Genomic DNA, 25,664 nt, shown 5'->3' on the forward strand with positions numbered 1-25,664 from the left:
GTAAAATAGTAAGAATATGTCTGGGAGAATTAAATTCCAGTTTTAAATTGGATAAAATGGCTAATTGCCAAATTATGGCTAATACTCAGAGTAGAAAATAACATACATCAAATGAATTATATTTTGGCATTTCTATCAATAAAGCACATTATTTAATTGTATTATTTTTACTATTGGCCATTTTGTGTTTCTCAAATATATTTTTATTTATGAAAATTTTTCAAAGGTAATATTTTTATCAAAGAATGAGTATTACTTAAACCAAAAACATTTAATCTTATGAATGTAACTATTTCAAAATAAGGATAATTCATTAATTTGCTTACTGCTCTTTGCTTTTGTAACTATTAGGCAGAATTAGATTTTCAGTAGATATATTGGAACTTATCTACCTACTATTCATAATATTAACTTTAGTTGTAATTTACTTAAAGGAAGTACTCTTAATTTATTATGTATGACAGCTATTAGGCAAAAGTGAATGTTAGATATGAAAAAAATAATCATAAAATGGTACCTTGGTTTAGGGAAATAAAGTGAACCATACAAAGAAAATAAAATACACATGCTTGAAACTGAAAACTGTTCAAAATTCACCTCTCATGCTTATGTTGGTAAAGATAATAATAGCAACATATATTGATTGCTAAGCATGACTAGACAACTTATTGCACACAATATATATACATATATATACATTTAGTATCCAGAAAAATTCAATAAATTAACTAATATTATCTCTATTTTACAGAAAAGAAAACTGAGGCTTAAAGATTAAGTAAATTGTTTAAAAATGTCCCAAATAGTAAGAATTGGAATTCTAAACCAGTTCTGCCAATCCTCAAAGTCTACATAGGTACAGATTATGGCTTTGAATATAACCATTCGTGTAAGGAATTGTGGAAGAGAAAGAAAAATATATAAGGTAGATGCCTTGAAGAGAATCAGAAGTCGCATCTTGTCTCTAAATTCAAAAGCATTTATGTGCAATATTAAAGACGGAAGTCAAATATATAAAGGCAATAATTGTGATTGGTCATTTCTGTTCCCATTGCTATGGACTATAAATCACCATAGCATTTCTCTCATTACATTGAACTGTTGCTTTATGGTGTTTCCAGAGTCAGACACAGTACTTATCAATAAATTTTGTTGTACTGAACTGACTATTCCTCAATCTTATCATAATCTTTGCTTTTTTGCTTGCCTGGAAATTTGTGAATGCTATTTGAATATTTAGACAGCTGATTTTTTGAGACTGTAATGAGAAGTTGAGTGACGTGAGCAGGTTTAGAGTCTTGTACAGCTACTACAGCATGGACAATTCAAAATAAACTGCAAATTTCTTATTGATTTTTTTGTCAATTAGTTTAACGTTAGAGAAATTCTTCCCTGACAGGTAGAATATTGTTTTATTTGAATTGTATGGAAACAGTCAATTTATGTTCTCACTAACTAACACGTTAGTGAAAGTAGAAATTTTGAAACTTCAAGCTGACATTTTTGTCATTTCTGGTCTGATCTGTTATTCATTCATTCAGCCAACATTTCTTGGATGTCTACTGTAGTATCCCAGATACTGTAGTAATACAACAATGAGAAAAAATGACCTTCACAGAACTCACAGTCTAGTGAAGTAGATAGATACTAATGAAATAATCTCACCAATAAACATAAAATTACAAATATAATAAGTGTTACAAAGGCAATGTTTATGGCTGTGTGAGTGCATTTACTGGGGAAAACATTTAGATTGTGAATCAGTCTTCCCTAAGAAAAGCATTCTGGGTTGAAACTTGAAAGGGTGACTAGGCAAGGTAGCAGAAGGGTGAGGGTTGCCAAGATTTCTGGGGGAACAAACAAGATGTGAAAAACTCCTGTGTTAATGGTGGGTTTTTATGGGTTGAATTGTGTCCCCCTAAAAAAGGTACATTGAAGTCCTAACACCCAATATCACAGAAGGTGACCTTATGTGGAAATAGAGTTTTATATAGGTAATCAAGTTAAAATGAGGTCATTACGATGGACCCTAATTCAATATAAGGTGTAAAGGAGAACTTTGGAAACAGAGAACCACACAGAGATTGCCACATGAAGATGGAGGATTGAGTGGTGTATCTGCAAGTCAAGGAATGCCAAAGACTGCCAGCAATCCACGAGAAGTTAGGAAGGGGCAAGGCAGAATTTCCTCATAGGTTTCAGAGGGAGCATGGCCCTTGCCAACACCTTGATTTCAGACTTCTAGCTTCTAGAAATGTGAGACATAAATTTCTGTTGTTACTCAGTTTGTGCTAGTTTGTTACAGTAGCCCTAGGAAACCAATTTGATGGGTAAGGGTGGGTGCATTGTGCACTTGAGGAACTAAGGGCTAATGTAATTGAAATGCTGAAAGTGAAGGGGGAAAGTGATTTGAGACAAAGTTGTAGTTCAGGTTATAGAATTTTGTCCTCTGGAAAGTAATTGAGGTGATTCAATCAGGAGGGGAGAGTAATCAGATTTTAGTCTGGAAAATGGATTGAAGGAGGGAGATGATAAGTTACCTCATTATTGTTTTGGTTTGGGTGAGAGATGATTGCTGCTTGGAATAGAGTATTACCACTGGAGATTGAATTACATTAATGATTGAGGAAAACAAAGAAATGTTGAAATATTGTAGAAAGGGAGAGCCAGTTGACCAAAGAGGTAGGTAGAACTTCCAGGCACTGCTGAAGACCAATTTAAAATTGGTGATTTAGAATTCACTGTGGCATCAACATTTCCTATTCTGTGGCTCTCTCCTGGAATAATAATTTGCTCAACAGTAGGCGTGAAGCAAATGGATCCTTAGGGTCAAATAAATACCCTCTGGACCTTGAGAAGAAATGATCAAACCCAGGATACAATCTCACTCAAATGATTGTCAGTACTTTATTCTTCCTTTAAAGAAATATATATCTTTGATATGATCACACTAGATTTTCCTAGGTGTTTGTCTGAGCTTCTCATTACCATTCTTCCCCACCAAATAGATTCTCAAATACATTAGAGTCTCCTTAGTCTGACTGTTTCACAAAGAATAGCTAAGATTGGATTCTTTCCTCTTCCAATTAGCTTATCACCTAAACAAGTTTTAAAGTCAATTTTGTTGTCTTTCATAGAGGAAGAAATTCTCAGAAATATCCATCAGAAGCTCACATTACAATGCCATCTTTTATTAGTTTTCCTTTTCACTCTAATACAGGACCAATTTCCTTTACCATGTACTTCTTTTCCTGACATAATTGAAGGGGTCTTTTTCATCAAAAAGATGATGTCTTTTGCAAAACAATTTTTTGACATAATTTTACTACTCTCAGTAAGTAAGCCTTTCCATTTTGTAATTGTTCGTGGTATATGGTATAATTTTTCCTTTTGGTAGCATTTTTATTAAGCTCTGCTTCTGGATCTTTACATGCTTATATACATTTAAAATTTTTGGTATAAAGACAGAGTGCAGGGCTTCCCTGGTGGCGCAGTAGTTGAGAGTCTGCCTGCCGATGCAGGGGACACGGGTTCGAGCCCTGGTCCGGGAGGATCCCACATGCCGCGGAGCAACTAAGCCCGTGCGCCACAACTACTGAGTCTGTGCGCCTGGAGCCTGTGCTCCGCAACGAGAGGCCGCGACAGTGAGAGGCCCGTGCACCGCGGTGAAGAGTGGCCCCCGCTCGCCACAACTGGAGAAAGCCCTCGCACAGAAATGAAGAACCAACACAGTCAAAAATAAATAAAGAAATAAATTTATAAAAAAAATAAAAAAGACAGAGTGCAGTCTTCAGATGTTTACTTGATTATATTAAGTAATATTTGCCTGAAGTAATATAGATTTTACTGTTTTCCAGTTTGCTTCTGGCCACAGTAGACACTGCTTTAGTCTGTAAATTCAGGATCCTATAATCTGAAGTGAGGAGATGAAGCCTTAGGAAGGAGCACTTGGTAAGAGATATGTATACAGCTGGAGACTTAGCCAATTTGCAGCAATCCTGAAAGGCAAGAGTGGTAGATATATCCCATAGGCACTCTTCTTCCTCCCATCCCCTCCAGAGGTCTCCCATTAGGAAAAGCCAAGAAGAGACCCAAGAGTGAGGGACCCTATTGATACAGTCAGTCTACAGAAGTAGTCAGCCTGGTGGGCAGGGGCAGAAAAAAAGAGTGGAATAGATAGTGAGTAGATATGAACTGAAAAATGGAAATTATCCAGCTCAGATAATAATTTCATGTTTTTCACACGCTAGTTTCCTTGCTGAAGTGATTTTTCTTTTGCTTCATGTGTTATTCTAAAGTTCTATGACTGGAAAACTTCTAACCATCCTTTAATTTCCACTCAGATTACAGACTGATCACTATAGATTCTTCCCCTCTCTCTGTGCAGAGTTAGTCTTTACCTCCTCAGTGCTGCAACAGCATTATGCGCATAATGATTTTAGCTCATTGGAGATACGATTTATTCTTCTCTGTGTTCTGTAGCACCTAACAAAGTATCTATAGTAGTCAAAATCATTGTCGAATAGTGACTGCAAATAGTTGTTGAATATCTGGACAGATGGATGGGTGAATAATTGTTTACAAAAAAAACTTCAGCGTGTACACAATTTTTAAAAGGAACAGTTTTCTTAACTTTGCTAAATGGGAATAATAAACATGGCGTAGAGTATGATTATGAGGTTAAAATGACATTACATAACACAATGTATTCAAGGAGACTTAGGTAATATCAGGCACAGTAGACACTCAACCTAAATCACTCTAAAACTATATTGAATAAAATGAAATTAACACTTGAGAATTTTAAAAAATTTGTTGTGGTAAGCTCGAGACAAAAATAAGCAAAGATAACTTATTTAATGTGGTTCTTAGCTAGTTGTGATCAGAGTAGAAAGAAAAATAAGTTCACGCCAAAATTCTGATCTAAGGATTAAAAAAAACCAAACTTCTTTTGATATTGTTTTAACTTTTCAACAGAAACTGTTCCATCAGGGTAGTGCATTATAGGTTATTTCTCTTTCAAATCTCTCCTTTTAGAAGAATTTCTTGTATGGAGAGTACTATGGTCTTCTATGTAACATCAGTCAGGGCAACTAGTGCTCAGTGGTTCAATGATTAAATAGAAATGTTCAATGTTATACTTGGAGCCTCTGTAAGTTCTTTGGGTGCACTAGGAATTAATTTCCTTCAATTATGTTTAATATGGCCTATACCATATTAAACTCCTTTTTGAAGTGGCCTGTGGCAGTTCCACTCTGTTATCCTTAAACTCAGAAAGATGATGTTGTCCATCAAGCAGAAGGAGTACCCAATCTTCAGGTATTTAAGCTGTGATGATGTAAATGCTTATTTAACTGTGCAAATGGAAGAAAGAAGGTATAGATAACCTCTAAACTGGGATAATAATATATTCTTGGATATATACTTAGATAATAAATATATTCATAGCATCTAGGATAATGACTGCACGTATTTGGCACCTGATACATATTTATTGTATGACTAAATTAATGAATGAATGGAGGTGATTTTTAAAATTGTTTTTCAGTCATTTTCTATCATTGAATAATTTGTGCTCAAATTACCTTAATAAGATATCATGAAAATATAATTAAAGAGAAAAATCAGATATGAAAAAAAAAACAGCAAACAACAGCAACAATAACAACTACAAAAAAAAGAAAGAAAGAAAAGAAATAAAAGGCATCCAGATTCAACAGGAATACTGTCTTTATTACTGACAGAAGTAATACTGTTTTTATTAGCAGATGAAATGATCTTCCTAAGGAATCCTCAAAACCCCAAACCCATTAGAATTCATAAGTTCAGCAAGGTCACAGAATACAAGTTCAATGAATTGTATTTCTATATACTAGTTATGAACAATCTGAAAATGAACTTCAAAAAAGTCTATTCAGTAGCACCAAAAAGAATAATTTAATAAATATAGGAAGAAATTTAATAAAAGAATGGAGACATACATTGAAAATTACAACGCATTGTTGAAACAAATTAAAGAAGACCTCAATAAATGGAGAGACAGTCCATGTTCATGGATTGGAAGACTCAATATTGTTAAGCTGACAATGCTTTCCAAATTGACTGAAAAATTCAACAATTCCTTATAAAACTTCCTATTCTAATTCCAGAATTTAAAAAACTGATCTTAAAAATAATTTGGAAGTACAGACCTTCTAGAATAGTCAAAAAATTTGAATAATAAAAACAAAGTTGAAGGACTTATACTTTCCAAAATTTATTACAGGGCTACAGTAATCAAGACAGTGTAGTACTGGCATAAGAATAGACATGTAGATCAGTGAAGCAAAAATATCAAGAGTCCGGAAATAAACACTTACATTTATGTTCAATTGATTTTTGACAACTGTGCCAAGGCAATTTAATGGGGGTAAATTGTATTTTTTCAACAAACAGTGCTAGGACAATTAGATATCCACATACAAAAAGATAAATTATACTGTTATCTCACACCACACATAAAAATAATCTCCAAATGTATCACATATAAATGTGAGATCTAAAACTATAAAACTATCAGAAAAAAAACATAGAAATGAATTTTCACAACCTTGGAATAGCTAATGATTTTTTAGAACTGACTACAAAAGCACAAACAATAAAAGAGAAAAATGATATGTTGTACTTCATGAAAATTAAAAATTTTTGTTTTTCAAATATGAAATGAAGAAAGTAAAATGACAAACCACAGACAAGGAGGAAATATTTGCAAAGAATATGTCCAGTAAAGGACTTGTGTTCAAAATACACAATAACTCTCACTATTTAATAAGAAGACATATAACCCAATTAAAAACAGAGAAAACAATTTGAAGTCTATGCAAAAGACTATATGTGATATAAAATGATTCCATTTATATCAAATTCCAGAAAAGTCAAATCTGTAACAGGAGAAAATAGCTTAGTGGTTGTCTAGGGCTGCGCGTAGAATGGGGAGTGACTACAAAATTGGAAGTGAGGTTTCTTTTTGAGGTAATGGAAATGTTCTAAAATTATATTGTGTTGATGGTTACATAACTAAAAACTTACTAAAAATCATTAAATCATATACCTAAAATGAGTATATTTTATGGTATGTAAATTATAACTCAATAAAGCTGTTAAAAATAAAATCTTAATAGTAAGAAAACAAACAATCCAATTTAAAAATGGGCAAATGGCTTGAATAGGCACTTCATCAAAGAAGATGCATTAATGACAAATAAGCACATGAAACTTGTCTAATATAAATATCCATTAATGAAATGTGAATTAAAAGCACATCAAGATACACATTAAAATGGATAAAATTAAAACAAAAATACTGACAATACAAATTGCTGATGATCTGGAACAAGTAGAACATTCATACACTGTTGGTATGAATACAACATGGTATAGCCGCTGTGGAAAACAGTTCCACAGTTTCTTATAAAGTTAAATATACATTTACCAAATGGCCCAGCAATCCCACTCCTACTTATTTACTCTAGAGAAATGAAAACTTGTTTTCACACAGAAATCTTTAATGGATGTTTATGATCTATGAATAGATCATAATTGTTCAAAACTAGAAACAACCCAAGTATACTGCAAAGGGTGGATGAACAAATAAACTTCGGTGCCTCCATACAAAGAATACCCTCAGCAATATAAAACGAGCAAACTTTTGATACACTCAACAACTTAGATCTCAGAGATGTTATGGTGAGTGAAAATAGCCAGTCTCAAAGTTCACATATTGTATGATTATATTAATATGATATTTTCCCAAAAAGACCAGACTACAGTGGAGAAAGATAAATCAGTGCTTCCCAGGTTTTAGGGCAGAGAGAGGGTATGAATACAAAGGTATAGCATGAGGGAGTTTGTTTGTAGTAATGAAATTGTTCTGTGTCCCGATGGTGGTGACTGTTGCATGAATAGATTCATGCATTAAAAATCCTAAATCTGTACATCAATTAAAGTCAATTTTAGTACATGTTAATTTAAAAATGAAATAAAGTTACGTAATTAAAATTTACATTTCCACACATCATGGGATCAAATTTGTGACTTCTAATCATATTAGACATTCTTGGTGTTAAAATGTTTGTGTGAAAGGGGTTACCATGTAAACACTAACCAAAGAAAAGATTGGCTAGAGACTGTCATACAGAGTGAAGTAAGTCAGAAAGAGAAAAACAAATATTGTATATTAACACATATTTGTGGAATCTAGAAAAATGGTACAGATGAACTGGTTTGCAAGGCAGAAATAGAGACACAGATGTAGAGAACAAACATATGGACACCAAGGGTGGAAAGCTGGTGGTGGGTGGTGGGATGAATTGGGAGATTGGGATTGACATATATATACTAATATGTATAAAATAGATAACTAATAAGAACCTGCTGTATAAAAATAAAATAAAATTCAAAAAACATCACAAAAATTAGGCTTTAAGGCATGAGGTGTCACTAAATGTAAAGAGGGACATTTCATAATGATAAAAGGGATAAATTCATAGGAAGGCATAGCAGTCCTAGATTTGTATAAATAATTGCTTCAAGATATACAAAGCAAAATGGACAAAACTAAAATGAGAAATACATTCCCAGTCATAGTTGGACTATCACACTTTTCTCAATAACTGATAGAAGAAGACAAAACAACAACAACAACAACTAGTAAAGATAAAAAAAGATTTGAACATAACAAATGTGATGTAATTATAGAGGAGCATTCATTATTTCAACAATTCTTTCCATTTATTTTGAAACGTTGTATATGTTGCTTGTAGTTTTTCATTTTTTTTTGTTTTTACTGAATGAACCCTTTAGAATGTTCTCCCCTAAAAATTAGCAAATGGAAAAATTAACAAATTAAACATATCCAAATAGAAGATGAATGGAAATTACTATGCAAAGGTAATGAAACTCAGGATGAGTTGTATGGAACAGGTTACAGCAAAGGCAGAACGATTGTCCAGGTTTCTACAAGTAAATCAACAACAGAATAAAAGAGTAATGAGGAAGCATATGAACATTTAGATCTTTCTACAAAGTAAAATTGTGGAAGAATAATTTTGTCCTGCTTTATAGAATGTTACATTTTCCCCTCAGATTATTAAATACACATTTTGGAAATATAGCAGAGGCCCCTCACAATACTGTGAGTTACTTCCAGGAACTGGACCATGATCCCACTGTATATATCAGAGAAACACCCCCTCAAGATTCTAGCAGGATGAAGGGGAAAAGGACTATATTTAAACACATCAAAGACTATTCTTCTTAACACAGATGTTTCTCTCCCTTTAGATGGGACAGATGTCTAGAGTAGGTTAGAGTTGGCTATTTCCCTTCACCCAAGTGGAAGGCTGATGCAGCTGGACTGGAGTATATCCTCCCCTCAGGACAGTTAGTCTCCAATAATACCCCAGCAGATTAAACTCTGGCCAACTAGTTTCCTCTGAGGGCAGTCCTTGTTAAGAAGAAGTAAAAAACAAACTTATGGTTATCACGGGGGAAAGAGCAGGGGAGGGATAAATTGGGAGATTGGGATTGATATACACACACTATACTATATGTAAAACAGATAACTAATAAGGACCTACTGTATAGCACAGGGAACTCTACTCAATACTCTGTAATAACCTATATAGGAAAAGAATCTAAAAAAGAGTGGATATATGTATATGTATAACTGATTCACTTTGCTGTACAGCAGAAACTAACACAACATTGTAAATCAACTTTACTCCAATAAAAATTTAAAAAAAAATAAAGGGAGAGAAAAAAAACGAGAAACACTTGTGAAGTTCACAGAACAGAGGCATAGGCTCACTAAATGACTGAGACCTAATTATAGGACTCTAGAATGCTTCCCCTTCCTCCATACTTCACCACCACATTACTAACAGTCTATTTAGAGCAGTTCCTTTTACCCAGAACATCATGTTCAGCTATCAAAAGACAAAGAAAATAAAACAAAACAAAACCTGAAGAGATGAGGCAAGCATCAGAACCAGGCATAGAAGGGATGTTGGAATTATCATACTGGGAATTTAAAACAACTGGATTAATATCCTAAGGGCTCTAACTGATAAAGCAGACAGCATATAAGAATAGCTGGGCAATGTAAGCAGAGAGATGGAAATCCTAAGAAAGAAAGAACCAAAAGAAGTGCTAGAGTTGAAAAACTCTGCAACAGAAATGAAGAATGCCTTTGATGGGTTTATTAGTAGACTGAGCATGGCTGAAGAAAGAACCTCTCAGCTAGAGTATATATAAGTAGAATCCATAAAAACTGAAAAGCAAAGAAAACAAAGACTGAAAAAAACGGAAGAGAATATCCAAGGACTGTGGGACAACTACAAAAGATTTAACATATGCATAAGGTTCCCAAAAGGTTCCAAAAACCTTAACAGACACCTCACCAAAGAAGATATGCAGATAGTAAGTAAGCATACAAAAAGATGCTCCACATCATACATCACCAGGTAAATGCAAATTAAAACAACAATGAGATACCACTACACACTTATAGAATGGTGGAAATCCATAACACCAGATGCTGGAAAGGATGTGAAACAACAGAAACTCTCATACATTGCTAGTGGGAATGCAAAATGGTTCAGCCACTTTGGAAGACAGTTTGGCTGCTTCTTAAAAAGCTAAACATACTACTACCATATGATCCAGCAACAGTCGTGCTCCTTGGTATTTACCAAATAGAGTTGAAGATTCATGTCCACAAATCAAAACAAAACAAAACAAAACAAACAAAACAAAAACCCACAACCAAAAAACCAAAACAACAACAACAACAAAAAACAAACAAAACCCTGCACATGGATGTTTACTGCAGCTTCATTCATAATTACCAAAAACTTGAAAGCAACCAGGATGTCCTTCATTAGATGAACGAATAAACTATGATATTGGTTTGGCCAAAAAGTTCGTTCGGTTTTAAGTAAAACTAAAAGGCACATTTTTCACTTTCACGAATAACTTTATTGAACAACGTATTCACTAACCAGACGAACCTTGTGTCCAACCCAATACATCAGATGATGAAATATTATTCACTGCTAAAAAGAAATCTGGTATCAAGCCATGAAAAAACATCAACAAATCTTAAATCCATATTACTAAGTGAAAGAAGTCAATCTGAAAAGGCTACATATTGTTTGATTCTAACTATGTGATTATGGAAAAGACAAAACTATGGACACAATAAAAAGATCAGTATTTGCTAGGGGTTCAAGGGAATAGGGTTGAATAGGCAAAGCACAGAGAATTTTTAGGGGAGTGAAAATACTCTGGAGGAGACAATAATGATGGTTACATGTCATTACACATTTGCCTAAATGCATTGAATGTACAACACCAAGAGTGAAGCCTAATGTAAACTATGGACTTTGGGTGATTATGATGAGTCAGTTAGGTTCATCAGTGGTAAAGAATGTACCACTCTGCTGGGAGATGTTGATAACAGGGAGGCTATGCATGTGTGCGGGGCAGAGGATATATAGGAAATCTCTGTACCTTCCCTCAATTTTGCTGTTAACCAAAAATTACTGTAAAAGTAAAGTCTTAGAAAAAAATATAAAGGTATCATGAGTAGTTTGAATAGTGTTTACTTTATTCTTTCATATAACATATGCAGAGCCCACATGTTTTCTATACCTTGGAAGAGTGTTGTACTCCTTTGTGAGTTTGAATCAGCTTCCAACATTTTATCCTTGAACTTTGAAAGTGGTGAAGTATCTGAGAGGTTTTTTTTTTTTTCATATGAAGATTTTTGCCAATTCTCTTCCTCTGGGACATCTTCGTCATTTGTCACTATCATTTTCCTCATTCATGTTGATAAATTCACCTTCACTAATTTCCTCTGGCTGCATATTTAGAGTCTCTTGTAAAGTGACTGTCAACATTCCCTTATTCAGCTATTCTTCTTCATCTTCACCTATATTGGATTTGAATTTCACTTTCAGTGTTATCACTTTTTATTTCTTCCTCTTTGTTGGCAAGTCCTTCTCTTGATTAGCCATTTTTCTAAGGTGTCATTTGAGTTTATCATTGAAAGACAATGAGGCAATGCAACTATGTGCTTTGCTGTCTGTGCATGAACTGACTAAGATAATCAGTGACCAATCAGTAACAGATTTTGAAAAATAGGAATATGATTGGTCACTGATTATGAAGTGCATCTGTTATTTGTGGAGTGATTCATGAGAGCTTAAGAGCTAGCAGCTAATTTTTTACTTTATGCAAGTACTCACAGTTAATGTGACATGGTAAGAAAAACTTGAGCCAAGCTGTTGAGGGGACTAGTGTTATATAAATAAATAATCTTGGTAACTGAAATTTGTGCAAAGCAAGGATTGCATGTATTGAATTGTGCATGCATAGAATTGGTTGTGTGTGTGTGTGTTCTTTGGCATATGTGTTCTATTTTTTTAGCTGCTAAAACTTTAAAATGGTGTCCTTTTATATATTTCTAAGGAGACCTGTTTCATTCTTGTCCATTAAAGATAGTCTCAGAAATGGTTTTGTGACTGGTCAATGGGGATTGTCAGTAATTTCTTACACAGGAAAGCATTGTAAACTGTTATTTAAAAAATATTATTACACTAGTTTGTTTGTGAAACACCACAGCCTTCAACATGAAATTTAGCTTATGTAAATCTTTGTTGAAGAGATATTGAAAATATTTTTATTTTAGGGGTAAAACATTTTAAATTAATGAAAACATGATGTAAGTTTAAGAGTTTTGAATTTATTTTATACCATGTAGTTAACTTAATGGGGAAAACAGCCTTCATATATTTATTTAATTTGAAGGTATAAAAATCAATACATATGGCACTGTGACGTCTTTTAAATTCAGTAAGTTTATTCATCTAAGAATTCTGAATTGTGATTAATAGTACTTATTCAGCATAAACACTCAATTTGTGAGTTTTTAATTTCTTCAAAATTGTTTCCTATGCTCATTTGAAAATCTCTTAATCTTTTTCTTTATAGATGATTCAGTTTAATATGATAATCACATATTAGGTTGCATAGAATATTTTAAATGTTTTGTTTTTATTTAAATAGTAACTACTCATAGCCAATTTATTAGGAGATATTTTCTTTTTTTTTAAATTTTATTTATTTATTTATTTATTTATTTATTTATTTATTTATTTATTTATGGCTGTGTTGGGTCTTCGTTTCTGTGCGAGGGCTTTCTCTAGTTGTGGCAAGCGGGGGCCACTCTTCATCGCGGTGCGCGGGCCTCTCACTATCACGGCCTCTCTTGTTGCGGAGCACAGGCTCCAGACGCGCAGGCTCAGTAATTGTGGCTCACAGGCCCAGTTGCTCCGTGGCATGTGGGATCTTCCCAGGCCAGGGCTCGAACCCATGTCCCCTGCATTGGCAGGCAGATTCTCAACCACTGTGCCACCAGGGAAGCCCCAGGAGATATTTTCTTTACTTCTATAAAATAAGGAACTTTAAAAATGCTTCTACATTTCTGAGTTTTTCTGCTCTAACACTATAAATGTGCTTTCCCCTGCTATGTGTTCCCAGTTACCATAGACTCTATCTATTCTTCATTCACTCAGTTGAGACACAGGTCTAGCCTTGTCCTCATGGAACTTAGAATCCAGGGCAGACATACAAAAAACAATAAACATTGCAGATGAGCTAATTATATAGTATTTTAGAACGTGATACATGTGGTAAAGAAAAATTTAAAGCAATTTCAAATAGAGTAGTTAGGGTCCAGAAGTAGTACAGGTAATGAACAATGTGTCTGGAGTAAGAGTGTTTCACACAGAGTGTAAGATCCTGAGGTGGAAACACACTTAATATATTGATGTAACAGAGGAATCCAGTGATGGTGGAGCAGAGTGGTGGAGTGTAAGTAGTAGGAGATAAGGTTGGAGAGTAACAAAGGACCAGCTACTATAAATTCTTATAGACCATTGTAGGAACTTTGATTTCTACCCTGAGAGAACTGAGGTGCCATTGGAGGATTTGTAGAGGGGATATATGATCTGACTCATTACAGGATCTCTCTGATTGTTGCATTGAGAACAAACCAAAGGGAAACAAAAGCAGGGGTAGGGAAACCAGTTAGGTGAGAAATGATATTGACTTGGACTAGGGAGGCAACGATAGACATCTTAAGGAGTGATTAGATTCTACATATATTTTGAAAGTAAAAGTGATTAGATTTTCTGATTGATTGAACATAGAGTATGAAAGAAGAGATGAGTGAGAATACTTCCAAGAGTTCTGACCTAAGGTTCAGATTTTTGACCTCAGAAGATTGTAGGAGTAGTAAGTTTCAGAGGAAAATCAGGAACTCAGTTTGGAGCATGTAAATTCTGAGATGCTTATTAAACTTTCAGATGTTGAAGTTCAATAGATTATTGGATTTAGGACTCTGGACTACAGCTGAGGGAGTCAAGTGAAGATATTAATTACAGTTTCATTAGGATATGGGACATGTTTGTCTTGTTTATTCCAGTGTGCCCCGTATCTATACAATGTTAATACTTAGAAGGTACTTAAGAAATAGCTATTGAGTGAATGACTACAAATATAGTGATTTGTGTGTTGGTAAATGTTTAACCACAAGCACTCTAAGGAAAAAAAAACACAGAAACAAAACAAAACTCATGACTTCTAGCATTTGCAAATTTCTATGGTGTAAATACTCCTACCATGATTTCAAGCTACCAAAGTAACATCACTAAATGCAGAGTTGAGAAGAAATGTGCACAATTGATTCCCTCTAACAAGTATAAATCAGCTCCAGAACACAGTTGAGGCCTTTGTTGCTTAGTGATAAAATCAGATACACATTTTCCTTACTTACAGGTATGCGTAAAAGAAAAATTTAAATAACCTTGATACTTGGGCAGATTTGAAGGTAAAAAAAAATCATAGATGATAATACAAACTCAAAATAGGGGACTTCTTAAGCAGATATTTAAAAACTTTTGTCATATACCAGACTAAATAATAGAAATACTAAGCTAATTTATCCCTGTATCTTTAGGCAGTCTTCTAAATTACTCCACATAGGTGTGATATCTTTGCATAATTCCCAAGAAAAAGATTTCACAGTTTACAAAATAATCCACTGTAATGTTAACGGTACTCTTTTGCCAGAGATGTCTTCATGATTTCTAAATTAGCCTAGAAAGTGTGTTAAAAATGTTGCCATAAAACATCTATCACTAAAAATCTATACAAAGTTTAATCAAGTTGTTCTCTCCTTGAATCCAAACTCTTTAGCATGTATCTCAGAGTCATTATCAGGTCCTTAAACAGTATTTATTTATTTAATTAATATTTAAAATTTTTATAGTGATAAAATATACCACACATAAAATTTACCATTGTAACTATTTTTAAGTGTACAGTTCAGTGGTACATTCACATTATTGTGCAACCATCACCACCATCCATCTTCAGAACTTTAATTAATTAGCAATGTATTTTGTTTCATGTAAAAGAAGTACATTTTGTTGTCGATAATTAGAAAAGGAAAAGTATAAAGTAAAACAAAATTACGCAAAATCTCAGCATTCAGAGAAAATCAAATCTATATCTATCTTATTGCACATATAGAATTATATCAGCCTGTTAAATCCATAGTCTAAAAATTCATCAAGTGTTAGAGATCCTGCTGAGTCTAAAGTGGGATTCAGACTCTGACTGTGTCTAATGAAGTGGTGGGGCTTCAAACCCCAGTTGTATATTTTGCACCATTTATCCAACGTACCAGTGAGCAAGTCTCAATAAGAATGGTTTATTCTCAAAGCAATGAGGCATAGGGAAGTAGGGAAACAATTCCTCATCCTGGACATATGGTTTAGAGCTGAGCCCCAGGGAGAGAGAGTTGCAAGCAGAAGATGAAGGAACACTGGTCTTTAAGAATTTGTTAATGGAGCAAAGATTAGGGACAAGATAATTCCTCCAAATTCTGTTTGGAACATAAATAGACATCACAAAAACTTCAGGCAGAGGGCAGTTTGTAATTTATGACTTCTGCAGATTTGGATGCAGTGTGCCCAAAACAACTGGAGAAAGGCATGGCTTTTTCCAGAGACACTATTATGTTCTGTACCAAAGTGTTGACATTGCTGTTTCTTTCTTTCTCTCTCTCTCTCTGTCTGGCCAGGGTATGGTGAGGAGAATGGAAGTGCTAAGGAGGACTACTGATGAACTCTCATCAGACTTCCCTAGGGATTCTTTGAAATAATTGTAGACTAGCAAGAAATGGTTTATAAGCAAAGGTTATGGACTAAAAAAATTTGGATATGCATGTTAATGTTAGCACATTTATATACATGTGCCTAGAGACTTGAGAGAACTGAGGTTATATTCAAATGTAATTTTAAAATTTCTACATAGAATTTCATTTTTAGATGCCTCATCATTCATTTCTTTTTGTTGGGCTTTTTAGTTGTTTTCAGTTCTTTGAATTTTGATTTGAAAAATATCTTTGAACATGTTGGAAAATTGCACCCTGAAATATTTTTGACAATATATACCCAACTGTTAGATTAAACCATATGAAATATTAATTGACATTTTAAACTATAAAAACTGGCAATTACATATGGTCCAGTCTAAAATCATGTGTTAAAATGCCATGTTTACTACAACTTAGCAATCTCTGCCGATTTTATTGGAAAAAAGTTATATCTCATCACTTTAATTTTTATTTGATTACTTTTATGATTCTTTTATTCAGGAATCTGGATTGTGTGCTTACCATGTGCAAAACAGTATGATAGGCATAAGGATGCAATAAAGACTAAGAACAGAGGGAACTTGTCTTTATGATGTTTATAAGTTTATTAGAGGAAATTATTAATCAAGTATTCTTAATTTAACATATAAAAATGCTATGACTAACATGTGCTAAGAGAATCTACAAAGTGACATTTAATTTAAATTGGGAGGCTTATGGAACATTTCCCTGTGAAATGAGATTCAAGCTGTTATCTAAATGAGGAGTACATTCAACTAATGAGGAATGGGCAGAAGGGAATTTGAGACAGAAGGAAAACTGTGTTTAAAGGCTTTATGGCAAAAAGATAGCATCGCACATTTAGGGACTTGAAAGAGGATCAGAGTGGCTAGAACAAAGATTAGGAAGTTGAGGTATGGTATGAGTTGAAGTTGGACAGGTCAAGGAACCAGGCTATACAAGGTATTGTTATCTGGATTAAGAATATTCTTCTTCTCATAACAGCAATAGGAAAACATTGTAGCATTAAGTAGGAGTGCAGAAACATCTTCTTATATACACTAAGGTGGATTAAGATTGGATGTGGGGAGACCAATTAGGAGGTGTTTTTAGTAGTCCAGGAAAGATATGATAGTAGCTTGGACTAGGGAAGTGGGGGTAGAGTCAGAAAGAAGGTAATAGATTGGGAGCTATTTGAACAACTGAATGGATGCTTGTACTGTTTATTGAAATGGGAAACACTGGAAGAGGAAAAGGTTTGGAGGTAAGATAATGGGTTTGGAGGACTTTGAGGAGCTTTTCAGACACCCAGGTGGAAACGTCAGGTACATGAGCAGAGCTCAAAGAAGGTTTAGAGGATTTTAAGCCAGTGATCCATTTACTTTTTGAGTTTTAAAACATATGTATGTATTATTTCTATCTTATATGTACTTACTGTAATTTAAACAATTAAAGTAAAAATGTTATAGAGTAAGATAAACATCTATATCTTCATAACATATAATGTCCAAGATTTATAATTTGTTCAATAAATTTTAATAACCCTGTATGGTAAATTTAAAATGACATGATAATGTGGCACTATTTTAGTAATTAAAAAATATATCTTTATTTATGCATGTACATAATGTAATATGTGAGATATACATATCACAAAAAATGAGGGGAGAGTTGAAATGTGAACGTGAAGATCATAGATAGGCTATATTTGGGGTGTAGGACAATTACAGGTAAATTTAACTTTCTAATATTTCTATTTTTAATTTTTTTCACTGTGCATGTATGATCCTTATAATGAATGAGGGGAAAATAAGTTTAAATAAGAGACTGGTATAGAGGATGAATCAGGATCAGAGATTGGGGACTGGAATGAGAATGATTTGTAGAGCTTTTGCCGTATGTTACAACTTTGAATTATCTGATTCTCTAGCTATATCCAAAGTTCAGGTGAAAAAAAATACTTTTGGAGGAAATACATTTTATCCTTTTTCGTAGTTTTTTCAATGCAACAAACTAGACCATCTGGAAACTGTGCTCAGATAGAGGTTTTACCCTGAGAACATCATTCACTGAGTTCTGCTTTGGCATATGTCTTTGGCCTACTCAGAGGAATGCTAAGCAGACACCTATGGGAAATCTTCTTTTGCATTTGCCACACTGTGGTTAAAGACACTGTCCTCTTAATTACCCATACAAAGAATTTCTTGAAACTCAAATATCAGAAATTCCTAAGCCCTTAAGGAATGTGTATATATTGTTTTTACGGACAGTGTAAACAAATTTACTAACTGTATTTCCTTTTTTGTGTGTTCACTAAAGAGGCTCAGAGACATATTTGAAGCTTAACTTTCATAAATGATTGGGAGTCTTTGACCTGAATGTCCATGTTATAACTTCACTCCCATCTTGTTTTTATTTTCTCCCTTTCTATTTTTTCCAGTTTTAAGTTTTCATTCATTTATATTTGTCCACTTTATTGTATGGATTGTTATGTGTCTTCTATAATTCAAAAGAAAACCAATTAGATAATAGAAAAAATGGAAACTGCTCATTCAAAAGTGAAAACTGAAGCTGTGGGTTTGAATGAGGTCACTTAGAGAATAAAGTAAGGACAAAATCAGGTCCAGGATTTGGTATTGTGGAACCTATGCATTTAATTACTATATAGAGGCAGAGAATTAGAAATAATTCTAATTATTGAGAATTAATAATGCCATGGAAGAGAGGCTGAGGGGGTAGGAGGTGATCAGGACAGTCGTAAGCCAAGAGGCAATAGCCACCTGTGAGGAATACTACTAAAAGGTCAAGGAAGTTGAGGACTAAATGCTCACTGAATTTCTCAATAAGGCTCTTTGGGTAGAGTGTTGGGAAAAGAGTTCAGATTTGAATGTCTTGAGAAGCAAATAACAGGTGAAAAATGGAGATACAGAATATAAGCAATCCATAATTTAATGTTTGTTAGACACTTTTATTTCTTCTTTTGTGAATTCTCTGTTTGTTACTTTTGTTCTTTTTATATTAGAGATATATATTTTTATTAGTGTGTAAGAATACGTTATATATTCAGCATTTTTTATACTGTGTCTGTTAAATATGATATAAACTCCTTTTTCTCCCAGTGTTGTTAATGTAACATTGATATCAACTGGAGTCCTGCTAGTTATCTAAGAGACACTTCTGATTTCACCTTACTTTGTCATGATTTTATGTTTCATTCATTCAATTAATACACATTTGTTGCTTTCATTATGTGCTCAGGATTAATTTTATAAGAATTTGCACTTGAATTTGTATTTGTTTGATAGTTTTAATCGAACTTTCACAGCACACTACAGCAGTAATTTTAGTGACTGCAAATGGAATATTTTAAAATCCTTGAATAAGAACTACAAATTGTAAAAAGAGCTAAAGATTCATAAAAAATTTTCTAAAAGTAATCTTTTCCAAAGCATAGTTTTAGTTACTATTTTGCAAAGAATGCAAATGTAAAGCAGTTTATCTTAGGCTAAGCTCATGCAGTTTATCATCTGGGCTAAATAATGAGTCAAGTCTTACTGTAATAAAGAATATAACTGCATGGGCAGTGGCTCTCCCTAAAGTAGAGAGGAATGAGGAGATTGGCTCAGGCACTAGAATTAAAGACTGACAAAGATGTTTTTAAAAAAAATTTACCTAAGTATTTATAACCATAATATTTAAAGCAATGGTAAAATTTACCACAATACATTTAGATAATTTGTTACCACATTGAGGCCTTATGATTTTTTATGACTATATATTTTCATCTGTCCGTAATAAGCTTCAAAAAAATAGAGGTTCTATGAATACTTTGCATAACAGCTTTATGAAAAGCAAATTTTTTAAAGTATAGCATATAAGATAAATTTTTATCTATTTGGCTAGAAATAGAACTTACTTCAGTTAGATTAAATATTTATTTTACTAATTATTTATGTCAGGTGTCCCTGGGTTTGAAGAATATAAAGTTTTTTTTGCTGTGTTTGTTAATGCTTTTGAATTATTAAATAAAACATATTAAATTACTTCCTTAAGGTTTCCAGGTAAAAAACAGTGACTGTCACTTAAAAAATTCTTTAAATATTTTAATCAATACTGGACCCTATGCCCTGAAATTGTCCCTTACTATATGTTAATAAACTTTCCTAGAGTTTCTAACTTAACTTCAAAAATGTGCTTAGAAAATGGAAGAAAATATTTTCTATTTTCTAATATCCCTGTATGTCAAGTGGGATATGCCATAAATTTTTAAAAAGATAATATTTCTATTATAAACTGTTCTATTAATTTTCTAACATCTGCATTCTCAATTAAAACATAGGTAATATATATGTAAGATGTGTTATATATACATGCAAGACATATAGCATAAACAAGTGCTAAATTCTAATTTAAACCTGTAGTCACCACAACTCCTTAGGAACTATAAGAGAGTATAGAGGTTAAGAATAGTATAGGTCCTGTAGTGGACTGCGGTGGTTTGAAGCTCTGCTGAATGATCTTGGAAAAGCTGAGCATCTTTTAGATAAATGTTATGTTTAAATGTTACATTTCAAAATGGCAAATTTGGGAAGGATGGTGGAGAGAAACAGTGACTTCATTGGCAAATAATTCCAGTGTGTTTGTGTGTGTGTATGTGTGCGTGTGTATGGTGAAGTAGCCTTACAGGCAAAAAGGAACTATGTAGAACTTAAAGGTGATTTCTTGGCCTATAAAAACATAGTTTTGCAAGAATTTCTAACAAAGCAAAAGGACAGGGTGTTTCAGGATAAGATCAGAACCTATGAACTCACATTCAAATCTTTAGTAGAGTTATCAATAGTACATAAAAAATGTGGAATTAGAAATCAAGCAATTCTCCCAGTGCAGAATGAGTGCAAAACACTTAAAGGAAAATAACGCCTTTACTCAACAAAATGTGTGACTGTTGGCTTGAGTTTCTCCATTCGTAAAATACAGGTGTTCATTAAGGAAGCATCTACAATCCTTTCAGGTCTAAGATTTCTGAGGTCATAGGAGGTTGCAAGCATTTTGCTGCAGCTGAAGGAAAGCCATAAGTGCCTGAGTCAAAGCTGAAGTAGTTTTAAACCTCAGAAGATCTTTTTGATTTTAGGCAGGGGGACACAGTGGGTTCAGTACATTTTCCATTTAGGCTGGGAGGATACAATTCAGTTTACATTAAATGGGATTAGAAAACACTCACAATTCAATAATCAAGTGTTAGTATCACAGTCTAAATGATGTATTCCTTTATCAGTTAAGACCTAATTAGGGTTTATATAACTATATGGCTATTTCAATAAAGCATGAATTATATAGGGAAAGATAATTTCTTGAGCATATACTGTTAACTATGTTCTATACGGGGCAGGGAGTCCATGCAACCATAACCAAAGGCACCATGACTCACCTAAACTTCCTAGGATGGGTCAACCTTGCCAAATTGAATCAATAAAATTACTGCAGATACCACAGGACTAGTATTTTCAGTTCATGTTTGATAAGACACCAATGCAGAAAGATTCTGTGGACTGGTAAACTATTGAGAATTCTGTTATATCTGTATACCCTTTGATTCTAAAAATTATCTCTATTTTTGTAATCCTTTTTTGTCAGTTGCTCAAAGGAAACTATTTCTTAAGCTTATTCTTTTTTTTAAAATTAATTAATTTATTTTTGGCCGCGTTGGATCTTCATTGCTGCCCGCGGGCTTTCTCTAGCTGCGGCGAGCGGGGCTACTCTTTGCTGTGGTGCGCGGGCTTCTTACTGTGGTGGCTTCTCTTGTTGCGGAGCACGGGCTCTAGGTGCGCGGGCTTCAGTAGTTGTGGCTCGCGGGCTCAGCAGCTGTGGCTTGGGGGCTCTAGAGTGCAGGCTCAGTAGTTGTGGCACACGGGCTTTGTTGCTCCGTGGCATGTGGGATCTTCCCAGACCAGGAATCAAACCCATGTCCCCTGCTTTGGCAGGTGGATTCTCAACCACTGCACCATCAGGGAAGTCCCAGGAAACTAATTTTTTAATTAACAGTTTTAAAAAGTTTTTCAGTATCTGAACTGAGTATGCTTCAGATTTTGTTGCAAATTGTATGCTCCTAAATTTTGCATAGTTTTGGTAATTGAATAATGTTTTCTAGTAAAGAAATAGGAAAGAATAAGTAGTATTCATTGATTTCAAACCAGTGAGTGTGATGAAATAGCATTACATTATCAATTAAAATAACTCCAAGACCATTTCAGATTTTGTATAAATATTGGCAGAAAGTGATTGGGAAAATGACCTTTTTTCCCCTCGCAGACTTGAAATACCAAATTCACACACTAAATTTTCATCAAATTTCATAATGTACTTAACATTTCAATAACATTGTGAGAATTTTATAACATGATATGCTAATGCCTCTCCTCCAGATCAGAACAAAGAAAAATAAATAAAACAAAAACAAACAATAAAGATGCTCAAACCAGTTATTTGTAGTGAGGTGGATGGACCTAGAGTCTGTCATAAATAGTGAAGTAAGTCATAAAGAGAAAAACAAATACCGTATGCTAACACATATATATGGAATCTATTAAAATGGTACTGATGAACCTAGTGGTAGGCCAGGAATAAGGATGCAGATGTTGAGAACGGACTTGACGACACAGCGGGGGAAGGGGAGACTGGGATGCAGTGAGAGATTAGCACTGACATATATACACTACCAAATGTAAAATAGCTAGCCAGTGGGAAGCAGCCGCATAGCACAGGGAGATCAGCTCCGTGCTTTGTGATGACCTAGAGGGGTGGGATAGGGAGGGTCAGAGGGAGGCTCAAGAGGGAGGCGATATGGTGGTATATGCATACATACAGCTGATTCACTTTGTTGTACAGCAGAAACTAACACAACATTGTAAAGCAATGATACTCCAAAAAAGATGTATTAAAAAAAAAATGCTCAAGCCAAAGAAACATTCCTTTCTATCTTGGCAGAGCAAGATTAGAGGCAATTTCACTTGTTCTCCATCTTGGGGCTAATTTTATTTCTTCTTTGTACTCACCTCTGTCCCTACAAAAATGAAGGGGTGAGATACTTGTGGAAAATCAGAGATAAAGGGGAAAGGAAGATTGGCAGTTTCAGAGGCTTTTAAAATGTGGTTTTATGCTTCCTTATCCTAGTCAGTGGCAACTAACCGCTGCTCCTTCAATTTAACCCCCTGGGCGTGGCATTTGAAAATTGTTTCTAAAGCTTTATGTCATCAAGACCTCTGTGCTCACTATTTCAAAATAGTAAACACAGAGGATGGACTTATGGGGAAAAAAAGTAGTTTTTTCTTATTTTTTTCTCATAATGGTGGCTCAATGTAGTAAGAATTAATATTAAGCCTCATTTTATTTTGAACAAGTTTGTTAATATAGAAAAAAAGTGTTTTTTTCTTTTCACAGATGAGAACATTGTTACTTGAAGTTAAAGTGACTTCAATCCCCTCCCCCCGCCTCCATGCATCCCCCTTGCAAGCTGCCAATCACAAAATGAAGACTAAAATCAACTGGTGTGTTTCTTTTTTAGCATAATATTGAATTAAAATGTAACTATCAGTAACAGGTAGAGGTTTACCATTGTGTTAACACAGTATGCATAGTCCGAAATGTTCAATATGAGAAAGAAAATACACACAGAAATTTCATAAACTGGAACATGAGGACAACTGTTGGAGGTCTCTCCAGCTTCTTAAAATTGCTTGAGAATCTCAGAATCCCCACTGTAGATGGGGGGACATTCTAAAAGATTATCTTCAACAGTTATAAAGTGGTGTGCCTCATTTCTTAACCACTTATTCTTTGGGCTTTTTATTGCCCATCATCTGAATGATTTGGATGCCATCTTCCAGACACAGGGTTTACCCATCTCATGGCCTTCACAGACTACTAGAAGTGAAAACTACGTGAAACACTGTGGAAACTGCTAGCTGACGGCAATCATTTGGAGGGAGCTTGTTGCCTCTGATGGATCCTCCATAACTGAGAGACCAAACCAGTGTTGGCCTTGGGGCAAGGATGGGGAAGGGGTTGGGTGGTGATGAGGACCAGCAAACCAGAGGGAGGAGAAGGGTAACTTATCATTCATTTCTCTGACAGAATAATGACTGACAGAAGGAAGGCCACAAAGTACATTTTACAGATAACATAATTTTTGTGGCAATTGCTTAAAGCCATCTGAGAAAATGTGAGAGTACTAAGCGTTTCTAGCTGAGTTTGTCCTACTTGGAATGACAGATTTTCCCCGTCTCTCTCATTCGCCTTCTTCAGTCCTTCTAGATGCCCTTAATGGGGATCAGGGGATTAGGGTGGGAGTGGGGAGGCCATAGAAGCAGAAACCAGTTCAGCCATTAGAGGACTACAAATGCGTTAGTGACCTCCTTTCTTCAAGAACTTTTTCCTGGTCCCTTTCCTTTTATCAAACCCATTTTGTCACCATTTCCTTTGTAACCTTATCCCACCGCCCAGCCCCTCTCTCTCCCTCCTCCTCCTCCTTCCTCCCGGTCTTCTCCTCACCTGTCCACTGCAATGGCAGTCATAGAGTAGATGCTGGCGAACACCGCTGTGATAGGAAAGAAGTTCTGGAAGCGACAGTAGTTGGCGCCAAAGTACCACTCGCTGTGAAGCGCATAGATGAAGTTGACCAAGGTGTTGAAGGCGGCCATGGAGGCGTCGGAGAAAGCCAAGTTCACGAGGAAGTAGTTGGTGACGGTCCGCATGCGCTTGTGGGCCAGGATGATCCAGATGACGATGAGATTCCCGAAGACCGCCACGGCCACCACCACGCCGTATGCTAGGGACCAGAGCGCAATGCGCCAAGACGGCTGCACGAACTGGTTGGTGAGGTTGGCCCGGAACTGCGAAGGCACCGCCGAGGCCGCGGCCAGTCCCAGCGTGGAGGAGGAAGCGGAAAGATTGCCGGCTTGGACGAGCAGTTGCAGCCACTCAGGCTCAGCCTCTCCCGCGGCTGCCCCAGCCTCGAGCGCGGCACTCGGGTTCCCGGCGTCCGCCCCCGCTGTTCCCCAGTCCGTCCAGTTCGCGGCTACGGGGAGCGAGACCATAGCGATGGGTCGGCAACCCGGCTCCCCTGACTCACCCGCTGTCCGCCCGGGCCGTCTCCCTCGAAGTTCTTCTCTGCTTCCCGGTAGCTTTGCTGCGGAGTGGACCTCAGCCCCGCCCGAAAGCGAGGTAGAAAGGTACCCACAGCCCTTGCTGGTTAAGGTATGCTTTGAACCTGCAGGTGATGGGGAGAAGGGAGGCACTTTCTCCGAGGAGTCTGCGAATCTAGCAGGCAGGAAGGATGAGACAGTCGGAAAAAGAGATGCTAAGGGCTGTCGCCCGCGGAGAACTCCGGGGCCGCCCCTGCGCG

At 35.3% G+C, this 25,664-nt stretch overlaps 1 protein-coding gene across 1 annotated transcript in view; it reads right to left on the reverse strand.

Moving 5' to 3' along the window:
• Positions 1-25,356, reverse strand: part of TACR3 (tachykinin receptor 3) — a 68,532-nt gene extending 43,176 nt beyond the window's left edge. The window contains exon 1 of the mRNA XM_059924202.1: positions 24,812-25,356. Within this exon, the coding sequence (XP_059780185.1) occupies positions 24,812-25,356 (545 nt within the window). The remainder of the gene's footprint in view (positions 1-24,811) is intronic.
• Between the last annotated feature and the right edge of the window lie 308 nt (positions 25,357-25,664).

This window comes from Balaenoptera ricei, chromosome 5 (genome assembly GCF_028023285.1).
Source record: "Balaenoptera ricei isolate mBalRic1 chromosome 5, mBalRic1.hap2, whole genome shotgun sequence".
NCBI classification, from domain to species: Eukaryota; Metazoa; Chordata; class Mammalia; order Artiodactyla; family Balaenopteridae; genus Balaenoptera; species Balaenoptera ricei.